This window comes from Caloenas nicobarica, chromosome 1 (assembly GCF_036013445.1).
Source record: "Caloenas nicobarica isolate bCalNic1 chromosome 1, bCalNic1.hap1, whole genome shotgun sequence".
NCBI lineage: Eukaryota > Metazoa > Chordata > Aves > Columbiformes > Columbidae > Caloenas > Caloenas nicobarica.
In genome coordinates this window covers 114,323,278-114,335,408 of record NC_088245.1, presented here as the reverse complement: position 1 = coordinate 114,335,408, position 12,131 = coordinate 114,323,278, and the positions used below count along the sequence as shown (strand labels likewise).

At 37.8% G+C, this 12,131-nt stretch overlaps 1 protein-coding gene across 10 annotated transcripts in view; it reads left to right on the top strand.

Moving 5' to 3' along the window:
* DMD (dystrophin) overlaps positions 1-12,131 on the top strand; it is a 1,281,342-nt gene that overhangs the window by 203,068 nt on the left and 1,066,143 nt on the right. Inside the window, exon 2 of one of the 10 annotated variants that reach the window (XM_065626978.1) lies at positions 6,617-6,694. The exons of the other annotated variants lie outside the window; for them this stretch is intronic. Coding sequence (XP_065483050.1) covers positions 6,667-6,694 — 28 coding nt within the window. The 5' untranslated portion in view covers positions 6,617-6,666. The remainder of the gene's footprint in view (positions 1-6,616; positions 6,695-12,131) is intronic. 10 annotated transcript variants of the gene reach the window in all.

Below are 12,131 nucleotides of genomic sequence, written 5' to 3'. Positions count from 1 at the left end.
AAATCTGAAATACCCCTAAAGACAAAACCAGGTCGCAGTTAAGTCTTGATCTTCATTGTTCTCATCTTTTTTGTATTCACAAAATTAACTTTGACCAATTTTAATTTTTCTATTCAGCACTGCTGTATAGCTTGAAAACTGGTTGAGGGATGAAAAAAAAGGTCTAATGAAAAATTAGCTTGGTAATGTTTTTTTAAGGAAGATTATTGTTGCTTTCTGTGCCAGAATCCATAATGATCTACTCCACAGTAAAGATTCAATTAAAAACAAACAAAAAAAATCTAGATTATTTTCTACTTGAAAATAGAATAACAGATAAGAAAATTAAATTAACTGCTGACACTGGTCTGAGGCGGGCTGGTGTCTGATATATACCTAATAGGCGATTTCTCTCTATCCAAGAAATAATCTGCAATAGGGATAAAATCCAAGTAAACAGAGCCCAAAGATCCATGACATAATGTTTTCCTGGGGTGGTTTCTGTGCTATTCTGTTCTTCACAGCTACCATGAGCAGATTCCAGTAGAAGATTCAGGTACAGGCTTTCAGGTGTGAAAAAGAAGTGCCATTAACAAGAAACAATAAGAAACATTGAAAAATATGGATAGAAAAGAAAAGCAATGAGGTTTAGTTTGACAAGTACAAAGATGATGCATTTCAGAATGCAAAGGCTGGCTGTTCAAAGCCTTACAGGTGCTTGCTGGATGAAGAAAATCTATCACGACTGCTAGATTATCAAAATTCAAAACAACAACAAAAAAAGTACATGCAAACAAAATAACCGAATATATCATCAAAGCCATGTGGTGGGTTTTTTTCCTCAAAAGTTAACACAGAGTAAAATTTCACTGCAGATGTGTGAGAGGTCTGGTTCATGAATAATCACTTGTGTGATTGTAAAAGTAGTAGAAGACATAATTTTTTAACTGTGGATTTTCTCCTTTTGGTGGGAAAAATAATCCAGTATAACTTGAAGTCTGAAATGTAGCATAACATACAGTGGAACATGGAGGGTAAAAATAATCTTCATGTAAAAATGGATATTAATCCATTTGCTCAGAAAATATGATAAATTTTAACACTGAAGATGAGATAAGTGATATTATCTCGAGTGGACCACATGAAATTTCATTAAGTGTAATTAAGAGTAATAGAAATGACTAGAAGGTTAATTTCTAGCAAAGGACTAAGACTTTTCTTGCAGTGGTCTTTATTTGTGATTAAACTTGCAATATATTTATGTGGGGAAGGATACTGAGGTGAGAATAGGAATGCACACTAGCATGAATGTCAAGCTAGAGAAGTGGAAGGATGAGGTATCCCAATGTGGACGTTCTTTAGTTGTAGAAAAATCCTTAGAAGATTGATATGTCTTGGGTGCGTAATTTCTTGAGACTTTAATTTAAAATCGGGGGCAAAAAACCCATGTACAATAGGGAACAGCTGTGTTCTGTCAGGAAGATAAGTGGATCAGCAAATAAATCTTTTCCATCTGTATGGTCTGTCATTCATTTCTGCCTGTAGCTGATAAGGAGAGCTTGGCCAAATGGTGGTGCCAGTTACACACATGTAAGTCCATGACTTGAGGGTAAATGAGAACACAACCTGGCTGCTCTCCCCAACTCTTTTTCTCTCACTCAGAGTCAGCTTCTCTGACTGATTTTTATTTATTTACTTTTACCTTTTTTCTTCCTTGTCATTCCTTTTCCCTTTATTTTGCTTCAGTTTGCAAGATAACATATAGATTCTCTGCCTTGTTACCAGCCTCTGCGTTACACAGATCTATTGCCATTTTGCTCCACTGTCCACTGAATCCTGAAAGTTAAACAAATGCACAGGGAAGGCAGAATAATATCTTAATCTGTCAAAATCCTCTCTCTTGTCATCTTTTATGATCATCTCTGTGTACATATACCTTCATTGCTCATAGTAATTTTTGACGGTTTTTCTTGATTGACAGTAATAGCAAGGACAATGTGCCAAGACTTTGTCATGATAGTCAGTGGAAATCTGTCATGCTGTCTTCATAGCTTTTACCTGCGGCAAGTGAGAGGGACTGGGAGATAAAGACTGATCTCCTTCCCTGAGCATCTTATGTTTATTATTTTTTTCACCATTATTTTTACTTCTTTTTTCATAACATTCCTCAGTTACTCTTTCCAGTTTTCCCTTTCTTTTCCTGAACAACTCGCTCTTCTTTGTTCTCCTCTATGTACATGCTCTTGGAAAATTTGCATGCTCTTATTGATCTCATTTACACTTTCTTTTCTCATTCTTGAATTTCCTTAGGCTATGTTTTTCTCTGCCTCCATAGCCACATCAGAGAAAGGTATTTTGGAAGGTCACATATTGTCCCTTCATGACCCTTGTGTAGGAAAGGAGGGAAAACTTAAGGTTTCTCCTTCTTCCTTCTGTTTCTGCAAGCCTGTTTCTGAATCATGCCTGATAGGCATGTGGGCATACTGCAGGGACTAGGACATGGGCAGGTGCTCCTGCCCAAAAACCTGATGGATACGTGGAGATGTCAGGTCAGTTCCCAGACTAGCTAAGTGCCAAAGGAAATCTGGCATTTATGCCTTTGGTAGAGTCAAGACCTCAAGGCTAGTGCTCTTTGAAGCGAATGAATAAATGTTTTGGTATAACTCAGGTGCTTAATTTAATACTTTAGTAATTCTTTTAGCTTTTTGTAAACAGGGTAAGAAATGAAAATAAGACCTTCAATGCAAGTGCCTTACACACTAATGAGATCTGCAAGGTGACAAGAGATAGTACAATAGTTCCTCAGTCCTTTGTAAAATGCCCAAAGGTTCTACCCAAGCAATAAATTAAATTTATCTGTTAAATCAAAGTCTTTTAAAAAATTAAATGCAAAGGACATTTTTAGTAGTTTTTTTATTATAACAGAGATACTTTTATAGTGCTCTGTGAATTATTTTTTTTTTCTTCAGTGTTACTGAAACTTCATTTGATTCAAACCAGATTTGGTAAAAATTAATTCCCTTTCAGACTGACATACCGTACACTGAGATCTAGCCTAAATATATTCCAAGGCAGATATTTTTTATTAGTACAGTTAGATTGATTTCACCTAATTTTGGCTCCCTAAAAATTAATAATCTTGATTTTCACTGTAGCCAGAGTAAAACAATGGCAGGTCTGAAAGGGGATCTTTATCACGTATATCTTAAATATCAAGGGAAACATAAATTGTCTTTAAGCCACCTTTCTTTCTTGCCTGAACATAGAGGGGGCTTAAGCAACTCTTTTAACCTACAGTCTTAATTCTGAACTGGCTCATTTACCCCTAAATGCTCATGTTTGTTATATTCTGTAAGGAGTGAAGAGAAGGGCAAGGTCTATGATAGACAGGAGCATGGTGGAAAGACTCACCCAAAGGGGCAAAGTCAAAGCAAAGCCATGGATCAGACTCAGTAACTTCATGTATGCTGACATTTTTTGATCTGTCAGGACACTCCTGTTGAACAATTTTAAGTGATTATTGAGAATATGCTCATAGATGCTGCAAATCACAGGTGACTAATTTTTCAGTTTTCCAAATCTTTTCCTGTGCTTTTATGGTGTTTGGCTTCCATAATGTGCATGGGGGAAAAAAAAATCTGTTTATTATTAATGCAGAGAGTGTATTTTTTTATAAGAGGCAGTTAGTCTCCATTACACATAATTGACCAATTACTGTGTCAACACACAAAGTAAAAACATGACCTATTTTGATACCTCCTATTGGTATTACACACATTTATTACATGTGCTAAAGGAATTACTTACTTTCCATCAAGGCAGAAGACTAGTGAAGATGAAATATCCTCTTTTAATTTTGCAAATCTTTTGCATATATTTATTTACAGATGTGAAATATAGACACTTTATTATATTTGTCTTATTTACTTTTAGCAAATTTAAAATGGTAATTTCTTAGGGATGGATTTCTTAACCTCAGACCACTGGGGTTTGCCACTGTTTTTACATTATCCAAGAGTATAAGCAGGAGGAGAGTGAATGTGAAACACTTGGAGTTTTTTTCATATTCCCATTAAAAATCTAAAGGAAATGTAATCTTAACATATTTTGCTGGCTGAAATTCCACTTCAACTTAGATCCCCGGTGTTCCAGAAGATAATTTTGTCGTAATGGACAGTTTTAAACTAAGAGACCACCTTAGGGCACTGCTCTTCTTCAAAATTTTTTATCTTTTAAAAATCAGAAAATGAATGGAAACATCAAGTCAGTGCATATGCAAGCCTTTTTTTAAAATTGAAATTGCAAATATAATTTCTGACATCTTATTAATAGAGATAGTGTCTCTTAAATGACTTGTGTGAACATTTCCAGTACTCTGGTCAGATGATTTTATTAGGATAAAACATAAGCAAACAAATATAAAAAAATATTGAGCTCATAAGTTGCAAGATACTGTATTTTTTTATTTCCCTCTGTACTCAGCACTAGTGAGGCCACACCTCGAATCCTGTGTTCAGTTTTGGGTCCCTCACTACAAGAAAGACATTGAGGTGCTGGAGAGAGTTCAGAGGGGGGAAATGAAGCTGGTGAGGGGCCTGGAGCACAAGTCTGATGAGGAGCAGCTGAGGGAACTGGGGCTGTTCAGCCTGGAGAAAAGGAGGCTGAGGGGAGACCTTAGCGCTCTCTACAGCTACGTGAAAGGAGGTTGTAGCGTGGAGGGTGTTGGTCTCTTCCCCCAGGTAGCAAGTGATACGATGAGAGGAAATGGCCTCAAGATGCTCCAGGGAAGGTTCAGATTGGATATTAGGAAACATTTAGTTATGGAAAGGGTTGTGAAGCATTGGAACAGGCTGCTCAGGGAAGTGGTTGAGTCACCATCCCTGGAGGTGTTTAAAAGATGCATAGATGAGGTTCTTAGGGAGATGGTTTAGTGCCAGAGTTAAGTTATGGTTGGACTTGATAATCTTGAGGGTCTCTTCCAACCAAAATGGTTCTATGATTCTATGATTTTATGGACAGAACATAATATGTAAAAAGCGTAAAAAGAATATATAATTATTTTGCATAATACTAGCTTGTAGAGGATTTTTCTTGTATTTGTAGATGATAAGAAACCCTGAAAGTAGTATCCAAGATCCATCATTTTATGTGACAGCTCAGGTCCATTGTTTCTTTTTTTTCTATGGAGCCAAAGATGTGAGTTCAAGTTTGTTCATGGAAATGACATACTTGACCAGCTACAGTAACATGTATCTTGTTTTAAGGTTGGGCAGACTTATTCCTCTCCAGTATATTTGTCGGCTTCCGAAAATTTCATTGTGTAACAAAGTTTTGGTTGGACCATGCATTGGATTAGAGTTGGTGTTCAGTCTAGGGTGTAAAAGAAATAGGAATAACATTTTAAAAAATCCACAATATTAGTGGAAAGATAAGTTTTCAACTTCTTTGTTTCTTTCTATAAGTGCTGTTCATAAATTTTCGTATTTGAAGATGAAATTATGGCTTTTCCTGTTCTCCTGTGTGGGGCCTGAGGAACTGAAGACATTTTTTTTCATATGCAATAGACACAAAAGAGTGTACTGACTATATTTACTTAACAGAATCTTTTAATTTAAAAAAAAAAAAAAGAAAAAAGTTAGTGGTGTAAAATGCTTTAGAAATCTGTAAGTCATACATACAATGGTACCCATTGTATCTGGGCTACAATTAAACACCTTTCCTATGAGGACAGGCTGAGATAGTTGAGGTTGTTCAGCCTGGAGAAGAGAAGGTTCCGGGGAGACCTTATTGTGGCCTTTCAGTACTTAAAAGGGGCCTGTAAGAAAGATGGGGACAGGCTTTTTAATAGGGCCTTTTGCACTAGGACAAGGGGTAATGGCTTTAAATTAAAAGAGGGAAAATTCAGGCTACACGTGAGGAAGACATTTTTTATTATACAATGAGGGTGGTAAATACTGCCACAGGTTGCCCAGAGAGGTGGTAGATGCCCCATCCCTGAAGGCATTCAATGCCAGGCTGGACAGGGCTCTGAGTTGAAGATGTCCCTGCTCATGGCAGGGAGGTTGGACTAGATGACCTTTGAAGGTCTCTTCCAACCCAAAGTATTCTATGATTCTATGATTGACTCTGGCATCTGAGAGCACAGAAAACATCCATGGCTGTCACAGTTTCCTTCTTCACGTTTCAGTGTAGGTAATAGCATTCAGATCATGTTCTCCAAGAATATCACTAATACCCTATGGGTTTCTGAAGAGATCATCCCAGAAATCTACTTTATGCCATTATGGTGAGCAGACCATAAACAACAGGTTTTGTGTTGCCCTGAATGTAGCCACGGAGCACCACACAGTGCTTTCCACCTTCATTCCCAGGCTTCCTATCACCATTACCTCTGCCTAGCACAGTAACTGGAATGGGTCGCCTGGGTAAAACGTGGGCTTGGAAACCTTCTGAAAGAATTTGTTGTCTCTAGCCTTGTTTTTTTGTCTTATTCTCTTATAAACATCTTTGGTGTTGGGTGGCTATAGTACCCAGGTACTTATATTAAACACAATACAGTATACCTAGCACCTTCTATATGAACCTGTTATTTATCTTGAATTGAGGTTTATGTGTAGTAAAAATCTCCATTTCCCAGCCAACATGTTCATGTAACCAGACCTCTGTTTCCTACTGGCATTAACCAGGATGCTTACTGACAGCAAGCTGCACAGAGGTAATGAGTAGAATAAGGATGGAGCCAGAGCTTTTCTTGCCCTCATGGGTGACATGCTGAAGTCAGGCTTGATAGAAATGGGCATAGCAATGTACGGGACTCACTTGGCCTCTGTGTCTGTTCGCTGTCAGCAGCCTGATATGTCTTATAGGGACTGAATTTTGCCTAGACAAAATATTGCCTTCCTTTCAGATGATGCTGCGGAATATTTAGTAATTACTTCTGCATGCAGTTGTGCTTACAGCTGTATTATCAAATCTGACTCGGGTTGCACGTGACCAGTATTTCCTGGATCAGAGAAAGGAGGGAGTGCTGAAGCTGTAAAACATCAACACAGAGCGAGCAACCCCCCCACCTTGAAGTCAGTGACAAAAATTATGAAGTCAGCAGCAAGGTAGTCACTAAGTTAAGTGGGGCCAAATTTCCATATTTTTTTTTAAGTAAAATCAACCAACTAACCAAAAAACCCTACTGCCTCATTTCTGCATAACTTCTCCAAATGATGGTAAATGTTACCAAAAGACTCCAAGTTAAGTCCTTACAACTTTTGCTTTCCTTCTACACTGCATTGTGTCCTCAAAGGCACTTGCTGTTTGGAAAGCATCAGCTTGTTGGATTTGGACTATTTTTTTTTTTTTTCAAAACTCCCATGTCAAAATTTGGTTTGTTCTGAAGCCAGATGAAGGTGTATGAAGTTGCAGCCATGAACGAAAATATAAGTTCAAATTCCTTATTTTATTATTCCAATAGCAGCACAAAGTTTTAACCATGTTAGCAAAACGAATCAATTATTTACCTGTCTCCAAATGGGAAAAGAGAGGAAATATACATAACAGAAGAATCTTTTTCCTTTAAGAAGGAACAATACTTATAGTCAGGTCAGTCGTTTTAATTTAACTTCTCACATTAACAAAAAGTGTGCAAGAATAAAGAACTTTATTGAAAAAGTATTTTAGATTTACTTAGTAAATAATTTAAATATAATTTTAAAATAAAGGTAAAACTGCCTGTAACTTGTAAATGTGGTGCTAAACATGCTTTATTCAGATATTGGGAAATGTCATTTACCCTTATCTTTCCTTGAATTCCTTCGAATTCACTTTCTTCTGAATTTTATAGGTTTTTAGCTAATGAACAGTATGGTTGTATCAGTTGGCAATAAATTCTAAGATAAGTTTTTCTTTAAGTAATAATACTATTTTGATATTTAATCTCTTCTTGGTTTGAGTTTTAATATGCAATTTAGGTCATAAGAAGGAGAAAGAAACCTTTAAGCATTGTGTTGATCTGAGCTAGCATTGCCTTCTGCTCTCTGCAGTAATAATGGCAAACAGATATTCTTTCTATTCTAAATAAAGCAAATCATGCCAGTTAATACATTTTTCATGCACAGACAGCTGGGTCAAATGGGAACTCCCTCTTGAGGGAGAATTAGAGGAAAAGAATTCAACTTTCATACAATATATTTTTTAAAAAAAAGTGTAAAGAAAATCAGTCCCTTTTTGTTAGTGGTATTTAGTGATGATTGGGTAGGACTTTTCTTTTTGCTTTTTCAGTTTTGTATCATTATTTAATTTGCGATAATTTTGTAGAAAATGTTACTTTCTATACACAAGTCCGGAAACCAAAATACAAGTTTATATAATGGGAAGCATTTTTTTTTAATGATCTCTTCTGGTGTTGGCTTTTATAATGGTGACTGAGCCTGTATCTGATAACTGTGCTATGTGTGAGAAACAGGCTAAAAAAAGCCTTCACAGAAGTTAATCTCAGGCTGAGCCTTGTCCTTGCTTGCTGTACAAAATTTTTGAATGCAAAACCCTTCGGATGAAAATATCTGTGCAGGATTCAGTGTGGCATCTCCTATGGTCTCAGTTACGACTTTGCATGCAGGTGCTGTGGTCGATGAGGCTGATGAACAATAACTGCATGTGCAAGCATTCGGGGAAGTGCGAAATTTCTAGGCAATTTATACTCTCATGTGCTCTGTTCAGAAACTTGGCTCTCAAATTACAGCTAATGAACAACAATGGGTGCATTTCTGGGTATGAATAAAGGGATCAGAGAAGAATTTACATAATTCAGCTTTAGACATCATTTAAATGCCTATATTGGGATACTGGGCTCCATACGCAGTTAATAGAGGGGAATACTTTCCATCCTCAGCCTGCATCTAAAAGATGCAACAGGTTTGCGAGATGGCACAAGGCAGTAGGCTGTGGTCTTCTAGTTTCCTGGCTGTACAGCTGGGGATCCAGCTCTCTTGTCTGTACAGTGGTCCCCACAAGGCCAGACATCCTGGCTCCTTCCTTCTGGCAAGACAGATGTGTTGTAGGGAAGAGGGAGGTGTTACGCTCCTGGGTCTTACACTCACAGAATCACAGAATCACAGAATGTTAGGGTTTGGAAGGGACCTCAAAAGATCATCTAGTCCAATCCCCCTGCCAGAGCAGGAACACCTCGATGAGGTTACACAGGAATATGTCCAGGTGGACTTTGAATGTCTCCGGAGAAGGAGACTCCACAACCTCCCTGGGCAGCCTGTTCTAGTGTTCCGTCACCCTCACTGAGAAGAAGTTTCTTCTCAAATTTAAGTGGAACCTCTTGTGTTCCAGCTTGAACCCATTACCCCTTGTCTTACTGTTGGTTGTCACTCAGACTGAATTGAGATCTCCTCACGATGCTCAAAGGGACTTTAGGCTTTGGAAATATTTCTTAGTACCCATATCTGAGATATAATTTGAATTATCCTGTTTACATCCAATCTGATGTGAAGATGAGTTAGGCTTCTAATTTATGTATACAAACTGGACAACGTGATTATTCTCAGAAATTTAATATGTGGCAATGAAAAATATATCATAATATATCATGATGTGATATAATCGTAGGGATTATTTTTGATAATTAATTGTCCAAGCAGAATGTATGACAAAGGCCTGATATCATACAGATTGGCAATACGACTGGTATTGTATGTCTGTAAAGGTCAGTGGAGTAAGCAACCTGGAAATTATGTTTAGAGATATTTAAAATAACCTGTACATGCAGTTGCATGATTGATCATTATTTAGTTATGAACACCAGTTGCAGTATGTTTTCATTATACAGCAAATTGTCCTGCAATCAAATTCTGCTCCACTTCTTCCCTCAGGCAGAAGTTCTTGTAAAATCATGTGAAAAACATGAGGTAAGAAATGACTTGTAGAAGAATTGTTGGTCATCAGGAAGTGGATACTGTGTCTTAAATTTTAATTTATTTCCAGAATATTTTAGAGTGGTTTTACTGTTCAGTTTCCTGTTATGTTTTTAATCACTAGAAAGACCATTTTCAAATACTAGAAACGTGGACTCATGGAATGATTTAGGTTGGAAGAGGCCTCTTGTGGTCATCTGGTCTAAAACCTCTTCTCAGGATGGCTGCTGAGGTGGGTCTCCAGGGCCTTGCCCACCTAACTTCCGTGTATATTCAGGGATGGAGATACCTGTGCCAGTGTTTGACTGCCCTTACACTAAAAACTGGGGAGTTTTTATAACATCTAACTGGAATCCTCTGGGTTCCACTTTGTGCCCGTTGGCTCTCAATTTCAGAATTTTTGATAGACAAGTCTTTGACTGAAGTATAACCCCTCTTCTTTCTCCTTTCTCCTTCTACCTTTTGCCGAGTAAAACCTGATGATCTAAGCTGTACAGGATCATTTTCAAACAGAGCAGTCGCTGGACTTGTAAAAGATGGAGGTGGCCAGGAAAATCAAATTTATAATGGGAAAACTAAAGCATTTACAGCCACAGATCTCATAACAGACTTCAGGCCCACAGTCTTCACACTGTCGTCTTTCAAGATACTTTAATTGTAAATTTTCAATGATGACTTTATTTTAAATCACAGACACACAACTTCCACAACCAGTGATGACATGTCTGTAAACTTATGGAGGAGCTAGAACAGCATGAGCCTGGTCGTCCAGCTGTGTTTTGCTGTTCTCTAGGGAAGGGTCTGCCTGGGAGGGAGAGACCCCAGCTGGCCCATAGCTGGAGCTGGCTGAGGCGAGGGGGTCTTTCCTTGACAGCACCAGGCACATCCAAGGAAGCCCTTCTGAGAAAGTACAGCTCAAGAAAGACATTAATCTCTGCTTCTGGGAGGGAGAACTGATGTGGAAGACATTGAGAGTCGTAGCCAGGGGAGGAAGATGGGTATCTTAATTGAGGTAGTGTGAAGCTGAGCTGCCGTTTTATCCCAGTCCCCCAGCTGAGACTATATTACCCATGCTGGCATGTGCAAGCACAGAGCAAAATGGAAATGTGGTTTTGGCATATGCTGAAGTGCCCATACAGTCCTCTGATATGAGTAGCAATAGGAATTAAGATGTGCCAGCATATGGTAGCAACCCGAGTGCAGGCTCTCTGGGCACGCAGCAGATGCAAAAAAAATTCATGGTTTTAATTGTGTTGTGGTCCTCTCTGTTGGGTTGGTGCAGAGACACTGTTCATCTGGGATTTCTTCCGAGATCTGAAGAAGCAAGGAAACCAATATAGGAGCAAAAGGGAAATAGAACTTTGGTTACTACACACTGCTGTCAGATCAGATTTACTTGGTAAAAGGAGTAATGAAAATAACTGCTTTTTAATAAATTGGAGCATTCATCACCAGCTATAAAAATGTCTTTAGCTGTAAATCTGAAAACACTGCCTTGGTTTCAGAGGAGATTTTATAAACAGCTGTTCTTTCATGACTGATTTGTTAAAAAAAGTCAAAAGGTCAGTTGACTTTATATGGTTAGTTATATATTATTAGTAATGAACTAAATGAAAGAATTTAATAGTAGCAAAGATTTTTTTTTTAGTTTGTATATGTATATATCTGTTTGTGCATATTAGCTCTGTGTGTGTGTGTGTGCATAAAGACTGTCTCTGTAGTATATCTAATCACATTGACCTTACAAACTTATGAATGAACAATTTACTTGAATTTGTGGTTTTTTCTGCTTTTTCTTATATGCCTCCTTAAAGAAAGAGTTGGATTGCCATATTTTGTGTCTTCAAATTGCCAGAGGCATCAAGTGTTGAGGGGAATCTATAACATATTCATTTATTTCAACTGGTTAGCTGTAAAATATCTCCTGTGCAGCTGACAAAATTATGCGGAACATTTTTAGGCAAGAAACAAGCATGTGCGTGTACCAAAAAAAAAAGAAAACCCTCTTGGAAATTCATAGTAATAATTACACATTCTATCCTATCTCCAGACCTAATTTGCAGACAGAATCTGCTGAATTGGTGGGTTTGTTCGTTTGAAGGGTTTGACGTGTTGTACTTCTGCTAGAATATTTTGAAGCATAGAAATATCTCCGAGGAGATCAAAACAAGCCCTCTTACTTGTAAAGATTGGCTTTTATACTGGGTTACACATTCAGGAGATGGCAAAGCCTGGAGGTGT